The sequence below is a fragment of the Eptatretus burgeri genome, chromosome 15 (assembly GCF_056783735.1).
Source record: "Eptatretus burgeri isolate ZD-2024b chromosome 15, Ebu_testis_v1, whole genome shotgun sequence".
NCBI lineage: Eukaryota > Metazoa > Chordata > Myxini > Myxiniformes > Myxinidae > Eptatretus > Eptatretus burgeri.
Window position 1 is genome coordinate 1,797,079 of NC_140975.1, and position 21,103 is coordinate 1,818,181.

General features: G+C 37.4%; 1 protein-coding gene and 1 long non-coding RNA gene across 7 annotated transcripts in view; one reads left to right on the forward strand and one right to left on the reverse strand.

Moving 5' to 3' along the window:
* LOC147011303 (cytochrome P450 4B1-like) overlaps positions 1–21,103 on the forward strand; it is an 85,184-nt gene that overhangs the window by 23,912 nt on the left and 40,169 nt on the right. For 3 of the 5 annotated variants that reach the window (XM_085857156.1, XM_085857160.1, XM_085857157.1), the window contains one exon: positions 2,781–2,932. The exons of 1 other annotated variant lie outside the window; for it this stretch is intronic. In XM_085857156.1, the coding sequence (XP_085713282.1) occupies positions 2,781–2,932 (152 nt within the window). Of the gene's footprint in view, positions 1–2,780; positions 2,933–6,258; positions 6,381–10,592; positions 10,794–10,887; positions 11,300–21,103 lie in introns of those variants that run through there. One more of the 5 variants, XM_085857159.1, reaches the window with a different exon arrangement.
* Positions 1–21,103, reverse strand: part of LOC147011305 (uncharacterized) — a 54,373-nt gene that overhangs the window by 13,509 nt on the left and 19,761 nt on the right. Inside the window, exon 2 of one of the 2 annotated variants that reach the window (XR_015051704.1) lies at positions 4,167–4,295. This is a non-coding gene — a long non-coding RNA (uncharacterized LOC147011305). Of the gene's footprint in view, positions 1–4,159; positions 4,296–21,103 lie in introns of both variants that reach the window. The other variant, XR_015051705.1, reaches the window with a different exon arrangement.

Genomic DNA, 21,103 nt, shown 5'->3' on the forward strand with positions numbered 1-21,103 from the left:
ACCACATTTGGTGTCTTCACGACAAAGGCCAAACTGTTGACTCGAATCAAAAGAACCGAGAAACGAGAAAGGATGGTGAATACAAAGAAACCTCCCTGAGAAAGAAAGAACAGATGAAGGAATGATGAAGGAGAGGAAATGGAGAGATAGAGAGACAGAGAGGAATGAAGAAAGAGGCCGTAAAAGCCAAATGTAGAGACTGTGTGGGAAAGATTGTCTTTGAGGGTGAATACACAACAGATGAGTGAATAAATGAATGAATGATGGATTATGGTTTGATGGAGTACATGTACATGAACACACAATAGAGAGTGAATGAATGAATGAATGATGAATTATGGTTTGATGGAGTACATGTACATGAACACACAATAGAGAGTGAATAAATGAATGAATGATGGATTGTGGTTTGATGGAGTACATGTACATGAACACACAATAGAGAGTGAATGAATGATGGATTGTGGTTTGATGGAGTACATGTACATGAACACACAATCGAGAGTGAATGAATAATGAATTGTGGTTTGATGGAGTACATGTGCATGAACACACAATGGAGAGTGAATGAATGAATGAATGATGAATTATGGTTTGATGGAGTACATGTACATGAACACACAATAGAGAGTGAATAAATGAATGAATGATGAATTATGGTTTGATGGAGTACATGTACATGAACACACAATAGAGAGTGAATAAATCAATGAATGATGGATTGTGGTTTGATGGAGTACATGTACATGAACTCACAATAGAGAGTGAGTGAATAATGGATTGTGGTTTGATGGAGTACATATTCATGAACACACAATAGAGAGTGAAGAGTGAATGATGGATTGTGGTTTGATGGAGTACATGCACATAAACACACAATAGAGTGAGTGATTGAATGAATGAATGATGGATTGTGGTTTGATGGAGTATATGTACATTAACACACAATCGAGAGTGAATGAGTGAATGAATGTATGATGGATTGTGGTATGACTCTAATCAATTGATTTCCATGTTGGTTAAAGGAATGTTTTTGATTAATCTCTTCAACAGTGGAACTGCACCTCATCATTTAGCACAAGCTCATCATTTACCTTTTGCTCATCCCTTAACTCACCTCTTTGTACCATCACTTTCTACCAATTTGTGCTTTCCCTCCCTCTTTCTTCTTGTAAATGTTTTTGAGATGTTTCTCGAAACCAAATGTGTTTTTATAAAAAGTGATCCTGTGTACCCAACACTCTGAGAGTGGTCTGGTGGGGGGAGGGGGGCAAGGGGGCAAGGGGGAAAGGGGGCAGGCTATTATCCTTATTATTATTAGTCGGTCCCACGCATAGCAGGAGACAGGGGTTTGTAATCACACGGTGCATCGTTTGGGAATGTCAAGATCTCTGACCCTGATTTCGCAGATGATGCAGTTTTCTTTGCGGAGACTGGAGATCCTTTTGGGGGCCCTCGAGGTACTGAATGGGGAGCTGAATTATTGGCTATCACTGATCAGACTTTATGTCCAACAAGTGGTTGCTGAGAGAGACCCATATGAGATTTGTCACCTGAATCATCCGTAAGCATCAACTGTGGCTGAATGGACATGTGGCTCGTTTTCCTGACAGTGATCCTGCTCACCAGATTCTGTCAGCGTGGGAGCTCCATGTGTGGAGGCTGATGGGCTGACCACGTGCCTCATGGTTGCAGCAGGTTAATCAGCATCTGAAGGAGATGGGGATAGGCCAGGCAGCTGCCTAGGGGATGGGCAGACGGAGGCCCCTGGAATAACGGTGGAAAGTGAAAGCAGCGATGCGCTATAGCACATGCTCCCATATCTGACCTGACCCCCATAGTGGCATGCAGGAATCAGAATGAAGTACTCCCATCAGAATCAGCATGTAGGAATCAGAACGAAGCTCTCCTACCGCAGCCCATTGGAATCAGAACGAAGCTCTCCTACCGCAGCATGTAGGGCTCAGAACGAAGCACTCCCCTCGTGACATAGAGGAATCAGAACAAAGCACTCCCAAAGCGGCATGGAAGAATTTTTTTTTCGAGATCATATCAAAGATGGCCGACTGGCGACCGTTTTAGTTGTAAAAAAAAAACCCGATGTTGAACACGTCCTCAACCATTTCTCGGACATGCATTTACCAATCTTTTTTAAACTTGGCACAAAGGTAATGAATGATGGCCTACATCAGCACGTCATTTTGTTAGTTAAACATGTCGCCAACCTTTTCTTGGTCATGCATGGTCCTATTTTGTTCAAACGTGGAATAAGCAGAGTACACGATAGCATACACTTGCACCAAACTTTATTTTGGGATCTGATCAAAGATGGCCAACTGGTATACTAACTCTAACAGTCGTAGGTGGTCAATTGTTCCATAACAACTTCTCTTACATCCTTTTTGTTCTGCCTCCAAACATCCTTGTTGTGTCAGGTGATGGTGCATCATTTCTGTAATGATTCCTGTTTGAAGTTTGTATGTTGTTGGTCGGCATGTTATTGGCCGGTATTTGTGAGGAAGTTAGGTTTCTTCGGATTTTTGGGATGAGAAATGTGTTTCCTTCTACGAACCACTCATCCACTGTGGTTTCCTCTTAGATCAGTTCATTGAATGTCCTAGCATAGTGATTATGGAGTGCATGAAGGTGTTTTAGCGAGAAGTTTGGAATTCCATCTGGGCATGGTCTTTTTAAGAATGTGTGTGTGTGTGTGTGTGTGTGTGTGTGCGTGTTTGTGCGTGTGTGTGCGTGTGTGTGTGTGTGGTGTGTGCTTCCCACAGAACAAATGAGTACGTACGTGCAGTGAAACTTCTGACGGATCTCCTGAACCTGCGGTTTACGACGTTGTACTATCAAAATTCACTTCTGTTCTTCCTTTCCCTGCCGGGATATCGTTTCAGAAAAGCCTGTCGTCTTGTCCACAACTATACTGGTACATGCTCATGTGTCTCATCCCATCACTTTCTGTGCTCACCGTTCTATCGTCTGCATCTTCCTGGAGCTTAGTTTACCTCTTCCTCCCCGTGGGTTAAAAAAAAAGTTAACTTCTTTGTCCTGTTCACGAATTTCATGAAACAACATCCTTATTATGTTGCTGTTTAAGGCAGAAACAACGTTGTCTAATTTGGATGCTGATATTACACACTTGTAAAAACATGACCACCGCACACTACCTGTTAAATGTGGTGGCCCATGGAGATGTCCTGGGCTATCTCTGTTAAATTGAACACTTCCTCCTCTGGTTTGCTATTGTTCACTCAGTGTCAGTCTTTGTCCACCTTGCTACATTTCCACAAGTTTTAACCCTGTGATGGAATTTCATAACAAATGAGCATGGAAGCAGCAGGTGGATGTAGAGAAGACCTAAATATACCTTCGAGTTCAGATGTAACGTCACCAAAGTCATGGGGTCGTGGTAGGTAACCTACATTTTCCCCAAAAAGCCTCACAGATTAGCCAATTATCAGATCGCTTATCCACCTTATATTAGTTCATTTTAATAGAGTAGAGCGCCACCCTACCTCCTTGTGAATCATATCTGTGAATAGTCTACATACAAGATAAACATTGCCTCACGTTTGCTGGGAGGACATGTTCTCACCATACCCCTTCTCCGTTCTCTTTATTTTTCCAGGAACTCTCCTTTCTCCTTTTGATCATGTGCTTATAAAAAGGCTCTTATCTGTTAAAGAACCCCCAACAGTCAGGTAGTTCAAGTTTGACGAGCTTGGCCGACAGCCCATTCTCTCAATAACTGTTCAACCCTTCCAAATCTTGTGGATTTGCTTCCAAATCTTATGTCCCTGACACCTCACTCTCTGTACCCAACTAACTGCTCCTGGACTCTGTATTTTTTTGCACCTGAGAATGTGGACAAGTTTCTGTCAATCCTCGACTCTGACTCTGCTACTGTCCGGATGACATCAGTTCAGGTGTCCTAAAAACCTGCTCTGCTGCTCTTTCACTCTGTCATTTGCCCCGAGGTCATCTTCCATCTGTTTGGAAATCTTCCAACATCACTGCATTACATAAACTAGAGAGTTCATAGAATACGATACTCACACAGTGTTTTTTGTCTCTACTTCAATTCAAATGAAATATGATGATTTTAAAGAGCATTTAAAAATCCGGAGGTTTAGCGCTCCTGAAACAGTCTTACACATCACCCTTAAACACTGTACGAAGACAACGTTGAGTTGCAGTTTAGGAGATGGAGGCTTTCTTGATCACCATAAAACAAAGCAGCAATCGGCATCGTACATGGCCATATCGACGACCTCTTCTTCACCCTGATACTGCATTCTCTCACATGCCACACTCATCATCATCATCATCATCATCATCATCATCATCATCCATTGATATTGGTCTTTGGAGGGCAGTTGGCCCCATGATTATCATTTTCATGGATGGGTTTCACAAGGTACTTTTATGCAGTATTGCACCTATTTTAAAGGCACGAATCACAATCCGAAAAACGAACAGGTAATACAAAATATAAATTCCATTTAACAAGAAAAATGGTTTCGGCAGCAGCAGTACAGTGCCTATCTTGAAAAAGTAAGAGGGGATGTGCCCTGCCAGCCCCGCCGCCGTCCAAGCCAATCGTGAAACGAGCCGAGCAGCTGTCTTCGACGCAACTCAAACCACGCAAAACCCATGCAAAGCACTGCCTCCTTGTCCTTGCCCCAACTGCAGTAAAGAACCACCAACAACGAGAACAGCTCTCCAGCACGAGATGGAGGAAACCACCCAACGTTAGCAATGATCCAAGAACGAGTCCACATGTGCTGGTGTGGCCAACTCTACATCCAGCATGACTCCAGACAGGAAGAAGCTGACCACACAACCCAAGTTGACACCTTCGACAAAACAGCTCAGTCAGCACATTCACCAGGCGGCCCCGAAGCGCCGCCGGGCTCGCCATCCCCAATGCTTAACCACCAATTACCACCATATAGCTCCACGGACACCAGGGGTGTGTTCAGTTACCAAGTTTCTTGTAGAGTGCTTGCCAAGCAGCTTAAGCACTCCATTGAAAACAGTTGATCAGGAATGCCTGGCTTGGAAAGCGCTAGCTCGCTGTTTGGTAACGGAACACAAACCTGGAGCATCCATGTTGTGACATCATGTATACACGGGGTAATGACCAAAAAATATCTTGCTTCTATGGATTATATAGCATGGTTCTTGGAAGTATTATGAAGGAGGTTTGTTTTCCAGTGTTCAAATATATAATTCTATTTCAATAAAGTTTTAAAGAGGTTTAAAGGCGTATAAATAATTTAATTGAGGTTTACCGCTGTTTTACCAGTGTCTATTACACCACTTTATCGAACACATTACATTCGTTATTAGTGCCTGTTGTTTGTGTGATTTATAACATCCTGAAAGGGGAACCCAAACGCAATTTCGTTTTTTTTTTTAATGAAAAGCATTAAGAATCATTAATCACGATCTAATTTGAAGGCAAAAATATTGTTTCGGATTTCAGAATCCGGTTTGATGAATGTACACATCCAGGTCCTCAGACAGTTATTTCCTTAAATGCATGTTCAGATTAGCCCCATCCCCATGTCTAATGGGATGTTAAATGTTATGCGTTGAGAAGGGTAAAGGATAGATCCCCTCTCTTATGGGAAGCTTTTCTCTTTACGACAGACACGTTTACACACATTTCTTTCACAAGCTCTGACGCCCGCCCTCATTTTTCCTCAGCAACATTCTTTCGCGAGCTCTGACACACACCCTTATTTTTCCTCAGCAACGTTTATGCACATGTTTTTCGCGAGCTCCAACGCCCGCTTTTTTTGAGAGCGCACGGGTCTTCATGGTAACCGTGCGCAAGTGGGGCGGGTGAGCTTGGGGCGGACTCTGCGCCTGCGGAGTTGGCCCGCAGATGTTTAACGAATTGGAGGTCCGTTCTGAGAAGTGAGAGGAAAAGGTTGAGAGAAGTGAGAGGAAAAGAGGAGAGAGAAGTAAGAGGAGGGAGAAGAGAACGAGAAAGAAAGCCAGAGAGGAAAAGGAGGAGGAAGCAGGCAAGCCTGCAAGTGAGCAAATGAGCGTGTGGTGCGCGTGTGGGTGTGAGCAGCGCCGACGAGTGAGGCATGGGTCGGTCACCAACGTGTGAGGCGCGGGTCAGTCACCGACGTACCGGGTGGGTCACTAGACGTCACCAGTTTCGTGAAGTGTGAGAAGCTGCCCGTGTCCCAGCACCAGGGTCTAAACCCACAACAGACGATCTCGGTGCCCTCCCAGATGTCGACTGGCGTTCAAGGCTGTTCGTGAGAGAGTGCACGGCAAGGTTGGGTGCTGGCGACGGACGTGACACGCACGCACACATTTCAGGACGTTTTCACTTCACGGCCAACAACTCTCTGGTGAGCAAGACTATTCTCCCCCCCCCCCGAATGATCTGTTGGGTACCCATGTCTGTGTTTAGCTGTAATTAAGTCAACCCCCGATAAGCATCTGCTCTTTGTCTCTTTCCTGACATTTTGATTGATTTTGCTTTGAAATAAATTCATTTATTTACCTCAGCAAAAAAAAAGTTCTTTTTATTTATTTATTTTATTATTAAGTAACCATTTGTCGATTTCCAACCTGTTCGTGTTTGTCCTTTCCTTCCATTGGTCTAGCATTGTCTGAACCGAGATAGACTGGGAGGTAATTCCCACAGATTTGACCAAAAATAGTCGGCACGCACCAGTAGTTAAAACGCTCGGCCGCCCAAATTAAAATCTAATCAGATAATATTGGTGCTTTGCCGAGGGCGTGCTCCCCGCTCAGGTAACCACGTGACCTCTAGTTAAACGGCATAATTAGACGGTGGACACTGGAACTCGTGGTTGACTGGGTGGCGTTCGTGGTTTTAAAACAACCCACCGTACCACAACGTTAATTGTGAGCGGTGCCCCAGGTGCCCCCTCTACCGAGGACAACCGGGGATTAATCCCCCCTCAGTGACAAGCTGGTGTCTCGGTACCCATGGCCACAACAATATTTTGAAATTCTTTTGCCAATCACAAAGTGCTGAAAAAAGCCCCAGAGTGTCTACTTTCGATTTTGCCAGTGACGTCACATCTGGAATCCATATTGCTCTGAACAGCATTTTACAGAACAGAACAGAACAGCATTGTGGGGTGATGGTGGAGGGGGGTGCTCTTGTGGTAACTGCTGGGCAATGGCAATAGGTGTTTGATTCACCGCTCAAGTCGTCCTTATACCTGTGCTTGTAACTCGGTAAAGATGGTGTTACATTTTTGAGTGACAGCTGTTTCTTCCGCTTAATCGTGGTGGATAACCAAAAGATCTAGCCATTTCTGTTGTTTCATAATAGTTTTCTGTAACATGTTCCGAGCACAGAACCTGAACATTTTGTAGGCCCGATCCAAACTCGGGTGTTTTGGACAAATCTCGTCCAATTTCTGGCAAACTTCGGGTGTTTCGGCCGTTGGTGTAACATGAAACCATCTCAGTTTGTTTCACAATACAAGCAGCAAGGACACATCGACTCGGCATATTTGTGGAAAATCGAAAATTATTCGCCGTTTGAGTTAAATCGTACCACCATGTAACCCCGAGACCATACGGACATGGTGGTCTACTTCTGGGTGTGACGTCACGGATAATCTTAAGAAGAAGAAGAAGATTTCTTCCTTTAATCACAAATTTACTGACTTTGTAATTCAGAAATCGGAAAAAAGACACATCATATCTATTTTGGAGGGCATCAAGAGATAGATTAGCGTCGAGGTGGTCTGAGCGTTTTGGTTCCCCTTTAAAAAGTTTCCTCGTTGGAATGGTTTTCAACTTTGTTTGACAGTTGGGCAGAAGGAGTGAAAACAAAGTAAAACTAGAGGGGGAGCACTCGGGAGAGTGCAAAACCTCCGCCGCCAATACTGCTGGGTCACTCAAGTGAACCTTATATCTTATTCATTAAATATGATGTCAACAGTGCTGACAGTTATAGTTCTTTTCTCCAACATTTTTTTTTGGGGGGGGGGTTGGAAATTACTTAAAACATGTAGAAATGCAAAAAAAAAAACGTTTTCTCTAACAATTTTTTGGGGGGGGGGGTTGGAAATCACTGAGAACATGTAGAAATGCAAAAAAAAAAATTTTCTCTAACAATTTTTTTGGGGGGTTGGGAAATCACTGAAAACATGTAGAAATGCAAAAAAAAAAAAATTTTTCTCTAACAATTTTTTTTGGGGGGGTTAAATCACTTAAAACATGTAGAAATGCAAAAAAGAAATTGGGGGGGTTAATTTTGGAGGGGGGTTGGAAATCACCTAAAACATGTAGAAATGCAAGAAAAAAAAATTTTTCTCTCACAATTTTTTTGGGGGGGGGTAACAATTTTTTGGGGGGGTTGGAAATCACTTGTAGAAATGCAAAAAAAATTTCTCTATTTTTTTTGAGGGGGGGTTGGAAATTACTTAAAACATGTAGAAATGCAAAAAAATATTTTTTCTCTAACAATTTTTTTGGGGGGGGGGGACCAAGTCTAAAATGTAATGGCATGATTCTTGGACCATACCTAACCCCCCCACCAAGTTTCGTCGAAATCCGTCGAGGAGTTTTTCCGTAATACTGTTCACAAACAAACAAACAAACAAACACACAAACAAACAAACAAATAAAAACAATGTCACCCGCAGGGTGACCCGTATCTTGCCAAAAGGTGACCACGTGTGACTTATTTAAGGTCACACTGAGGTGAACAGAGCTGCTATCCACCAGGAGCGACTCCTTGAGGAATATCTGCCTACAAGAGATTCCGATGAGAATCGTTCTACAGAGTAACCATGAAAAATATGCGTTTGCCTCATAACGTCACCAAATGATGTCATAATGTCTCAAGCTTGACATATCTAGAAAGCACTCATCGATGTGTTCAATTTGAGGTACTACACGATATGGTTTCTAAGACTTGAAAATTTGACCTTGGGGTCAAATATGTTTGACCTCAGGCGCTAACCAAGAAGGTCAAGGCCAATCGCCACCAAAAATTAATCAGGTGAGCGCCAGACCATGAACTATATTCCCATGAAGTTTGAAGACAATCCGATCAAAATTACTCAAAAAATAAGGGTTTCGTCGACTCCGCTGATTTGCGACAAAGTGACCTTGACCTTTGACCTTGACCTTTAAAATTTTGTGCACTGAAAGTGACCTTTATAGGCATCTGATATGCAAAGTTACAAAAATTTCCAATGATAACTGTGCTCTGCAGAATTTTTTATAAGTGATTACAGACAAACAAACAAACAAACAAACAAACAAAAAAAAAACAAAAAAAAACATACAAGCTGACTAACATATCTTGCAAAAACTTCGTTTTGGCAAGATAACAAACAGAAAGGGGTGAAAACAGTAACCTCCATCCATCTTCGAAGATGGCGGAGGTTAAATATTATCTCACTCCTCTCTGTACACGTGCAGTTGGTACGAATTTAGAGCCAAGGTATGGTAAAACGACAAATCTGTCATCCTATTCACGTTGCGATTCGTGTTCAAAAGCATGGTGAATATACTGATTCTGGCTCACTTTTCCCCATGTAAATGAATGGGGGGTTTTCAGCAATTCATTTTTTTTCCCCTAAAAAGTAAACCCCCTTTTTATCCCAAGGTATATTTATTTGTCTCCCCTTTTAACCAAGGGACACTTTTTTTCAAATAACCAATGCAATAAGATAAAGATTTGTTCAAGTAGTAAAGTAATAATGTGATTTGTTAAATGTAATTCTAAAGAAATATCTGAAACATGTAAGCCAAGGGACACTCTTTTTCAAATAACCAATGCATATTGTTTAGCTCACTCATTGAACCTATAAAGATTTGTTCATTCTCAAATTCCTTCAATCGTTTAATTTTCTTTGCACAATAATCCCCATCTAAAATATTTAAAAACAAAACATTTGAATCTTTATATTTTTTAAGATACCCCTTTTGTGACATAACGAAATGATAAACTTCTCTTAATGTTCTTGTTTGACCACCTCCTGAGCCACAGGTTATTTTTGTTAAGCCACGCCCACTTTTCATAAGCCCCGCCCACCCTCCATGAGATGTTTATAAGCCACGCCCACTTTTCCTAAGCCCCACCCATTTTTCATAAGCCCCGCCCACATCCCATTATGTGTTTTTATAAACCACGCCCACTTTTCCTAAGCCCCGCCCACTTTTGCTAAGCCCCGCCTACTCTTACATCATTTCCAGTTCATCTCTGACTCACAAAGAAATCACTAGAAAATTCTAGAATGTTATGGTTTTGAAAAATTTCCCAACGAAGGCTTGCCTGGGCTTGCCCAGGGAATTTCCAAAGGAAACCACACCCACCAGTTTTTCCCTATAAAAGGCTCAAGCCCAGGCTCCATTTTAAACATTTTTTTGCTGGCAATGGTGTGCTGTGTGCTTGCCTGGAACTCTCCGACTTGTATGGAACTAAACCTTCAAGTTGATGAACTGGATTCAAACCTCTTATCCATTGAGGTAAGATTTTATTTCCCTATTTTCAGTTTGATTTAAGCATCGACTCATTTAATAATTAAATAACTTAATTAATACATTATTATTTTCTCTCACAGGAAAATGTATCTGAAAATACCGATTTTGCCACAACTTTGGGCGAAATTGTTGGCTTGGTTGAAGACCTTGTGAGCGACCAAGACCCACAGAACGAGCTAGACCTTGAGAGGGATGACTTTGGGGTTCCTTGGAGATCGACTACTTGTATGGAACTAAACCTTCAAGTTGATGAACTGGATTCAAACCTCTTATCTGTTGAGGTAAGATTTTATGTTCCTATTTTCAAACTTTGATTGAAGCATACTCATTTAATAATTAATCACTTGATTAATACATTATTATTTTCTCTCACAGGAAATTGTATCTGAAATACGAAATGAAAATACTGCTTTTGCTACAACTTGGGGCGAAATTGTTGGCTTGGTTGAAGACCTTATGAGCGACCAAGACCCACAGAACGAGTTCGTCCTTGATGACCCAAACAAAGAGTTATACCTTGGAGACCAGCAAAGTCCTGAAAAAAAGTTTTGCAACAATAGTACTCATTGTGAGTTATCAAGACAATACCCCCTGAACAAGTTATACCTTGATGAGCCAGAAATACAAGTTTTACCTTGGAGACTCACAAATTTCAGACATTTTGAAAAATGGAGTTTTCCTTGATGATCCACAGTTATACTATGTGAGATCTATCACTGAAACCCATAAAAATTGGAAAAATGGAATTTTCCTTGATGATCCACAGTTATACTATGTGAGATCTATCACTGAAACCCATAAAAATTGGAAAAATGGAGTTTTCCTTGATGATCCACAGTTATACTATGTGAGATCTATCACTGAAACCCATAAAAATTGGAAAAATGGAGTTTTCTTTGATGATCCACAGTTATACTATATGAGATCTATCACTGAAACCCATAAAAATTGGAAAAATGGAGATTTCCTTGATGATCCACAGTTATACTATGTGAGATCTATCACTGAAACCCATAAAAATTGGAAAAATGGAGTTTTCCTTGATGATCCACAGTTATACTATGTGAGATCTATCACTGAAACCCACAATATTTCTGGAAATTGTGATTCTACCTTGGAGTCTTGGATAGATGGTTATATTTTTGGAGACTTGAAATGTAGGTTCTGGCTTGATAACTCACAATGTGATACGTATCTTGGAAACTCAACAGGAATGTGGTTATACCTTGGAGACTTGGAAAGTTGGGTTTATTTTGGAGACTTGAAATGCTTCCACTCTTTGGGATCTAAACCTATCAAGAAAGTTCTTACTCCCCCTCTCAATGTCATCAAACCTGAAAGCCTTAAAAGACAGAATTGGAAGAAGAGAAAAAAACATAAAAAATATATATTGTTAGTTCTGGGAAGAAAGTGCAGGCTTAATCCCCCTTTCTACATCATCAAACCTGAAAGCCTTAAAAGACACAATTGGAAGAGAAAAAAAAACGTAAAAAAAATATATAGGTGGAAATCTCATTTTGAAAAAGACATTGTGTTGGGTGAGGGTTTGGGGGTTGGGGTTGAGATTTTGAATGTGAGGGTTGGGGTTAAGATTTTGAATGTGAGGGTTGGGACACACACACACACACACACACACACACACACACACACACCAACAAATAAAAGTTAAGCCATGACTATTCAGTTGAGGATTCTGTGTTTGGGGTTCACAGATCTAAGAACGTCCCCCTTGACAAACATTATATACTGTTATACACCTAGGACTTGGCCCTCGAGTGTCCACAACGGTGTATAGTAGGAGGGAGAGAAGGACCAACCCATTGCTCCCATGGGTATTATCTGCTTAGTTTTGTCTTTTGTAATTCCTGTGAATAAAATGAACCTAAAATCTCTTCCCCTTCTAAATCATATATCTTATAAGTCCAAGGAACCGTATCTATTACATAAACAATTTTTAAAAGTTTGTTCGTCCATCGTTTAATATAACCTTTTCAAAATGAGATTTCCACCTATATATTCTTCCGATATCACCAACTTTGAACTTAGGTTTTCTGACATTAATCTCTTTTTCATATTTTAATTTTGTAAATGTTTCTGATGGTTTCATATTCGTTGACGTGTGAATCGTGTCATTATACTTATCCACAATCTCCTGAATAAAAGATGACCATTGTTGTGAACCGAGTTCTGTGAATTTTTTATATAGTCTCTCTTTTAAGGTACGATTAAAACGTTCAACAACAACGGCCTTCCCTTCATTAAAGGTACTGTATAATGTAATACTGTTATTTTTTAGAAAATTCAGAAATGTCTTGTTATAAAACTCTCGACCTTCATCAGTCCACAATTTTTTAGGTTTTCTCTTACTTTTATTAAATAACTGTTGAAAGGCTAACATAAGAGTATTACCTGTTTTGTTTTTTAAAGGGACAACCCATGCATATCTACTCTTCAAATCAATAACAGTTAAAGCATACTTGTACCCGTTATCATTATTGAGTTCAATCAAATCAGCGGACCAGATATAATCAACTTCCTTGGAATAAACCTTTCTACGAAACTTTGTGAATATTAGTTTATGTAATTCATCAGCTAATTGCTCTTCAGTCTTAATGACATCATTAGAGCCTATAAGTTTTTTGAATTTCCAAGTCCAAGTTTAAATTTAGCACTGATCATCTTCTTCACGATGAACCTATCAACTTTTTCTCTCAAGGTTGGATTTTGTATCAGAGACAAATTATACAACATTTCTCTATCGGCTTCATGCTTTTCTTCCAAAGTTGTGGTATTCCCATAATCAATATCGTATCTCATGCACACTTCATCAACTCTATTGATGGGTTTACTCGATGATTTAGGATTGTCTGTCTCATCTAATCTTTCATCCAAGTTTGTGCCTGGACCACAGAAAGCATACCCTGGTAGATGTAATTCCCCTGGTATTCCAGTAGTTGTAAATTTACTTCCTGATAAAAACTTTTGTATATCTCCTCCGAGTTTGTGTTTGGAGATAAATTGATTTTTTTTTGAACCACACACCGAACATATACCTTTTTGTATAACCCTATTATTTTTACTTTTAATATATGAAATATTTTTAGTATTAGTTTTCTTTTTACATTTGAGACAATAACTCATTTATTTATGAGAAAAATTCCTGCAGAGTGCAAAAACCTTTTTAGTTTCCAACATGCACATTTGAATCTTAATTTTTAAAACATAAAGAATCCTGAGAAATGCCTTCTCTCTCTCCTCCATTTATTTAAGAAAAAAATGAAAAACTTGAATAAAAATGAATATCTTGTCGATGTCAATAGTCTTGTCGAAAATATTGCAAATATAATTGTCAATTCGTTGTTTTCCTCCTCGGTGGGTTGAGTTATTTTCTGTAATACCCACAATCTTTTTTTAATCTCACTGGTTTCCATATTTTGATATTTATTCATTCTCTCTCTTTCCTCCCTCTCCTCCCTCTATCTCTTCTCTCTTTCCTCCCTCTCTCTCTTCTCTCAGTTCTCCCTCTCCTCCTTCTCTTTCTTCTCTCTTTCCTCCTTCTCTTTCTTCTCTCTTTCCTCCTTTTCCTCTTGTTCAACTCCTTTCTCATCCCTTACTATCCTTGAATCACTTACACCCCATAGAATATCATACATATATTCATCAGGATTTCTTGTTATTCCTGTATCCAAAATAAATTTTTTTACAACAGAAAACCAATAAAATTTCTTTTGAATTTCTAAAAGAGCCTTACCTTTTCTTAACTTCATAATTTTTTCATTATTTAACATTCTAATTAAATCTAAAGTTGTCAGTTTATCAACATCAGCATAATGCCAATCTTTTATTGAAAATACCTCATTCTTATGTTGTAGAACATATTTATTAAAATACCGAATACCCTTTTCTTGAAGGTATGCTTGGACACAGAAATGATAATTTTCTTGAAGCCTTCTTGCTGTCATTTATGTATTAGAAATATATGTTAGAATAATATTGTGGCATGAAACACCTCCCCATCTTCCCATAGTTAAATAATTTTGTATTTCCTTACTTATTATATATAAACCTGTTTTTTCTGTTTTCATGATATAAACCAGGGCAAAACCATTATTATATTTACCCTTATTAAATTCTTTTATTTGTTGTTTACTAATCGTGGCTCCACAAAACTCATTCTCCATACCAAGTGGATAATATTCTTCCTTACGAGACTGATTTAATTGTTCCAGGTCTTCTAGATCAATTTTAAATGACCAATTATACCCTAAATCATTCATATCATACCCCCATTGTACTATTCTCATATAAACGATACGCCCTTTTCGATAAAAATTTATTTTAATTCGAACTGTGAATTCTGTATGACCTGGAGATAAAAATCAACACTTCTGTATCTTTGGAATACACGGCCGTTTTATTCAAGGATATATATTGTGATAAATCGCTTAATCTCACCATGTCATTTGCATCAGTCGGGCGTGCATAATTTTTTAACTTATATAAGCATTTTTCATAGTAATATTTTTGGTTATACAGTATTATATTTATGTCGTTCAGCCTGTGCCTTTGTGTAATAATTTGATAAATCAATATCCAGTTCTTGGGATACACCAAAGATAGAACCATCTTTACCAACATGTCATTTATATTAGATTAAAAATAATGTCATAAAATTTTTTATTTTTGTTGAGTTGAAATAACACAAATAGACATAATTGACCACAACACTTGGAATTTAATTATTGGACTTGAAATATTTGATAAACACCATTCTGTAAGAATTTTATGACTTCAACAGGTGGTGGAAGACCAAAACTATCAAAATAATATTTGTCTTGACTAATAAAAATACAAACCCAATGAGAACCGTTCCCATTATTATCTTCAAAGTTCATAATAATATTCTGTGTATGTTTAGGCACATTTGTTAATTCATCTCTCACACAAATAACCATATTATGAATTTTTAATTTCTTACAATATTTGACAAGTTGTAAATTTGATGTATTCTTTCCAAATTCTTTAAAGCACTCATCAATGCGCATTTATTTATTAGAAAGATATAATTCATTACCTCTTTTAATTAATTTTACACCTGCTTGTGCGATAGAAGAAAGCATATCTCCAACTAACAATCTCGCTTTATCAGGCAGACCTTCAAGTTTTTCAGCAAAATCTACAATTACACCACTTCCACTAATTTGTTTCTCCAACTCTTTGTTATTTCTTTCCAATTCTTTTTGAACCTGGAGTTGAGCTTTCCTTTCATTGGCAGTTTTCACCGCTGTTGAAATACCACCCGTAAATGCTCCAATTGCACTTAAACCAGCAAATAAAGGAATTAGAAATGGGAGAAATCCTCTACTCGTCTCTCTTATTGAATATTTTTTCAACATTGGTTTTGTCATTTTAATTTTAAGTGAGCCAGTATCATTCAAGATTTTAACCTGTTCTCTTGTGAGCAAAACATCAATTCTTACTGCTCCTTTTCTCTGAATTGTATGAACGTTAATCGTACAAGGCTTTTGACTTTGAACACAAGATGATAGTTTATGAAGATTGATTTGATTAACATATACCCCAGTTGGTACTATGCCACTCATTTATTTAACAAAAAATTATGTGAGACTAATCATAACACCATTATCTGTATTAATCTGCAATTCTGTTTCTTCCAAAAGCAAACAATATGTATCAACTTCTTCACTCTCTCCTCTTTCAATGTATAGGGAAGTATCCACTCGATTAGACTTTATAGTTTCCTTTTGAGCACTCAGGTCAAACGCATAGATTGTATACAAACTTTTAAATGCTGTCATATCCAAAATAGGTTCTGTATTTCCATTACTTTTACACACCTTTTGGTAAGACTTGTATGCTTCAGCAAAATCATTTTTTTCCCAATTAATTTCCAATCTATCTCGTGGATAAAACGTTCCATCTCGAGAAACGCGAAGTTGTTTCACCTTGGCATTATCGCTCAATGCATTATTCTTATCAGTCGCAGTATCGCCATCTGGCTTTTTTAAAATGATCCACAGATATCGTGGCTTTCCTTCCAGAACACCCAAATTCCACGTGTAAGTAGTTTGGTTGAGTTTAACGTGTTGACATCTTCTTTTGAGGTATGATACACTGAGTGGTTTCTTTGAGTTAAGTCTTCTATTCAACATCTCTTCTGTTTTAAGATTCAGAGTATATTCACTAATATACCAACTCATTTCCTCAATTACAAATTTATTCTGATCACCAAAAGCACCAGCAACACCAAAAAGTAACCTATTTTCATTATCATTTCTTTGTAGTTGAAATCTAATTTTAAGACCATACAGAACTTTATCATGATCACAAAATCCAAATATACCTTTTAAGAGGAACTGCCACAGTAAAACTATTAACTGCTTTTGTATCATCAGTATACGTTCCTTTCCTTTGAGTATATCCAGGGTCTGTGGTTGTTCCCGTTGACATATCAGGAATAAAACCTTCGACAGCCCCCTTTCCCATTCTATCACTAAATGTATATAGTGTAAATTTCATCATTTCAGATACAGCAGAGACATAATCAACCGCTTCAACTTCTTGTGTTCCAATGTACAAACGAACACTATCAAACATTTTCCAGAAGAAATCATTTACGAGTGTAGCGTTTGTGTTATTCCCAGCCTTAGTTAATTTAAATTTACACAACAAGAAACTTTCGGATAGATTCAAATAGGTTTGTTGATTATTTATTTCAAAACTTTTTGTACCATTTGCATTCCAGTCTGTTCCAGTTATTGCATTTACCTTGAAGTAATCCTCTTTTTTTAGTGGAGTTTGAGATAACAATGGTATCATCCAAATCATAGATACTATCAATTGCTTCCGTACTTGAATTTATTTAGGAAAAAAGATGTTAAAACTTTTGAAACCCTGACCCAAGTATTTTAATTATTTTCTGTCGTTCTTGGGGAGACAACTGAGTTTTACCTTTTTTAATTTCTTTAATTGCTTGTAATTTATGAGATTCCTTTTGGGCATCTTTTATGCTCTTAACAGCACCTGCTACATTTCCCACAGCAGAAGCAGTTGAACCAATTAGGTCTTTATGTTTAAGAATAGTTGAACCGATACCCATTAGAGTATCAATTATCCCATCTCCTCTAAATTGATGTCCGACACCCCTTTGTCTCTTAGGTTTATAGTATCCTCTACCAACATACATACCTTCACCCTTGTAGTATGGGGAAAGGAACATCCCTGTAATTATTTTATATTTTCCGAACTCGTGTTTCCTCACAATAACCATCGTATTTATTTATTGGAAAACTTCACGAAGATGAATTCTGATGGATATAACTTCCCCATTAAAAGAAATCATACGATTATCTTGGTCGGTTATCCTAAAATTTACTCTGTGTATGTTTTTTCCTGACACAGGGAGATAAACCAATTTTTTTGGTTCCATACTGAATTTATAACCAATTGGGGTCGAGTATGCACTGAATGAAAATATTGCATTTGTTCTTATTCCATCATTATAAGCACCATCAATCAAATCACAGTGAATTAATACCGAATTTATGCCTGAGGATATTTTAATGACATTATCACTGTAAAACATCCCATTCGTTTCAATCATTTTTGAGGAGAAACCCAATAACTCTCTAAATGAATTATCAATTGTGAAATCAACCTTGTAGTTATTTTTAACTTTAATCGTTGATTTTGAAGTATGTTTTTGAATGTCTATAACAATATTTTTTGGTTCATCACCCTGTTCTTTCATAAGACGAGCAATTTCGGAAGATATTTGAGAAATCTCATATGCTCCAGGTGAGACTGTTGTCGTTTTGTATACACTTCCCGGATTATAACTAAACTTGTCATTTTTCTCGGTTATATTAAATAAGGTATTATAAGTTTCCATGGACAATAAAGATGCCTCATATTCTTTTGTTGTGTCAAGTTGTAGTGGGTATGGGAATGAAGATGTGTGGTCGCTTGTTGTGAAATTGAAACTAAAGATTGTGCTTCTCATCTTATTTAATGAGATAAAATGTCTTTATATTGATATTTATTAATTATTTTCATGTTCATCAACTGGTCTAAAATGGCTGATGCTTCATTAAAACAATTGTTATTTCCAGCCTTCTTACTGCCTAACAACAATAACAGTCTATTAACTAATTGTGAGGGGTCATTTGGAAGAAAACTAACACCTGAACCAAGGATACTTAAAGCCTGAATAATGTGTTTCTCCTTCTCATTCTTCCTTCTTTTACCAGAAAGAATAACCCTATAATCAACAGAGTTCAGCAGATCAATATATACTTTATCATCATTATTTTTCATATCCAATGGTTTATCAATATACTTTGATTCATCCCTCACAGTTGAACCTTGTCTTCCATCTTTTGTGAGAAGAAACATTAATCTCGCAGTTAGTTTGACAGGAGGTTGAGCAGAACTCAAGAACCTTAATTCATCATTAAATATCAATACCTTTTCTTGAACAAGATGAAATATTGCTGGTTGTTCTGTTGGAATGAGTCCTGCTTTGGTTTTTGAATCCCCTGAATATTCATTGTTTTGAAGAGCATTCACAATATAATCAGGGGGTCAATTCATCTCTTCCAGTTGTTGAAATAATCCTTCATCATCATATTCTAATTCTCCTATATGCTCTAATTCTTCCTCCGTCATGTGACTGAAATCTTTTAATATTTGGAGCTTTCTATGAGTATATTTTATTGTGGAAACTGTGGAAACATCTATTATTTTTTCTTGGGAAGTTTTTAAAAGTGGTTTAAAAAAGTTATCTTGTTTTCTTTCAAATGCTTCTTCACCCGTTAGTTTTTGTCTGCGTTTCTTCTTTCTGTCTTCCTGTTGTTTTACAACTTTTGAAACCAACTCTTGATGTTCCCTCAATCTTCTTGCTCTTTCGTTCGCATCCATTTATTTATTGGAAAATATCATTTAATGAATTGTAAAGATCAACAGGGAAATTTTCCTTTTCTTCATCATCCAAGTAGATGTGTTCAAATAAATCCTTTTCTTTAAATATTTCATCAAATTCTTTATTAACATTAATACGAGTTGTAATTTCTTCCTCACTAATACTTGCATCTCTGCTTTTCATACGTTTGCATTGAGTTTCTTCATCAACATCAAAACCGAATGATAAAATCTTCACTCCGCTCAGATGTTTAATAATTTGTCTCGTTCCTTCTGGATTAGTTTCTAATATCCCAAGACCACCAGATTTTAGTTTCCTGAACTCACTCTTACAATGTGAATATTTTGTTGTACCAAGAGAAACCTTCTCAAATATTTGACCTTCATTCCTCAATCGCATATGTTCCTCCACTGAAATATAGTGATAATCTTCACCTTTTACTTCTTCAGGTCTTATTGCTCTAGTTGTTGTTGATACAATGCGTATCACAGGGTGTTTTTTTAAGTAAATTTACAATATTCTCATTTGTACTACACAAGAACCTTGATTTATGAAAGTTTTTTCCAGAAGCAGATTTACCCACAAGATTTATAATAATAGTTGTCATTTATATATGTAATTGTTTATAAAACAACAAAATATCCCTTAATATCTCATCTTGTTTCACAACAATATATTTATATTTTTCAGTTGTGTGCTTCATGTAATTCCCAAATTCCTTTTTACTACATAATGTAGAACAATTATCTCTCCAAAAATTATTTATATCTATTGAATTTAACTTGAATAAAATAAAAGTATTAGCATTGTTTCTGATGGAACGACAAGGAAATTGAAAGTACGATTGACTAAGATAAATAGAATTACAAGAAGAATGTCTCCCTCTTGTGTAGTAGCTGTCCATTACCGTTTGGTTTCTCTCATGAACACAATCATCAAAGATAACGAGGTTTTTTTTGATTTATGCAAATCTTGGGGAGACGGTATATCATCCGTATTATCACTAAGAATACAAGTTATCGGTTTTGATTTCTTTTTACATCTCTGTGTATCACAAAATAGTTGAATTATATCTTCAACGTTATAATTATTTAGGTTTTTTTGAAGTTTACATAAACCGATTATATCTTCTTTTTGAAGACCAGCATTAAAACCTTGTGAGAGTAGTTGATACTCTGGTTGCAAACTTGACTTTGTGAAAATTATTAAATTATCATAATCTAAAAAGTTGGGAGTCAGGAGCATCTTCAAAAGTAAGCAGGTTTTTCCACATCCGCTTGAACCAACTATGAGACATCTTAATGAATTTGGAAGATTTTTATGATTGTTAAATTTTATCTTATTTTTCCCAAATGGGTAAAAAATCATTCATATATTTATTTGGAAAACAGGTTATTTCATTTATTATTGGCTTTTTTAGAAACTCTATATTTTATCCAAAGTTCAGGTTTAATTTCAAGATAATCCATTATTTTATTTATGCAATATCTTGTGTTGATATTTCCCTGAATATCACATCCATGAATAATATATAACAACAATCCTTTGAACATTTCTCTAATACGTTCAGTTTCTTCCCTTGTAAGGAAAGGTGTGTTATCACCCTCATACTTTACATTCATTTCTCTAATCAATCTTGTAAAGTAATTC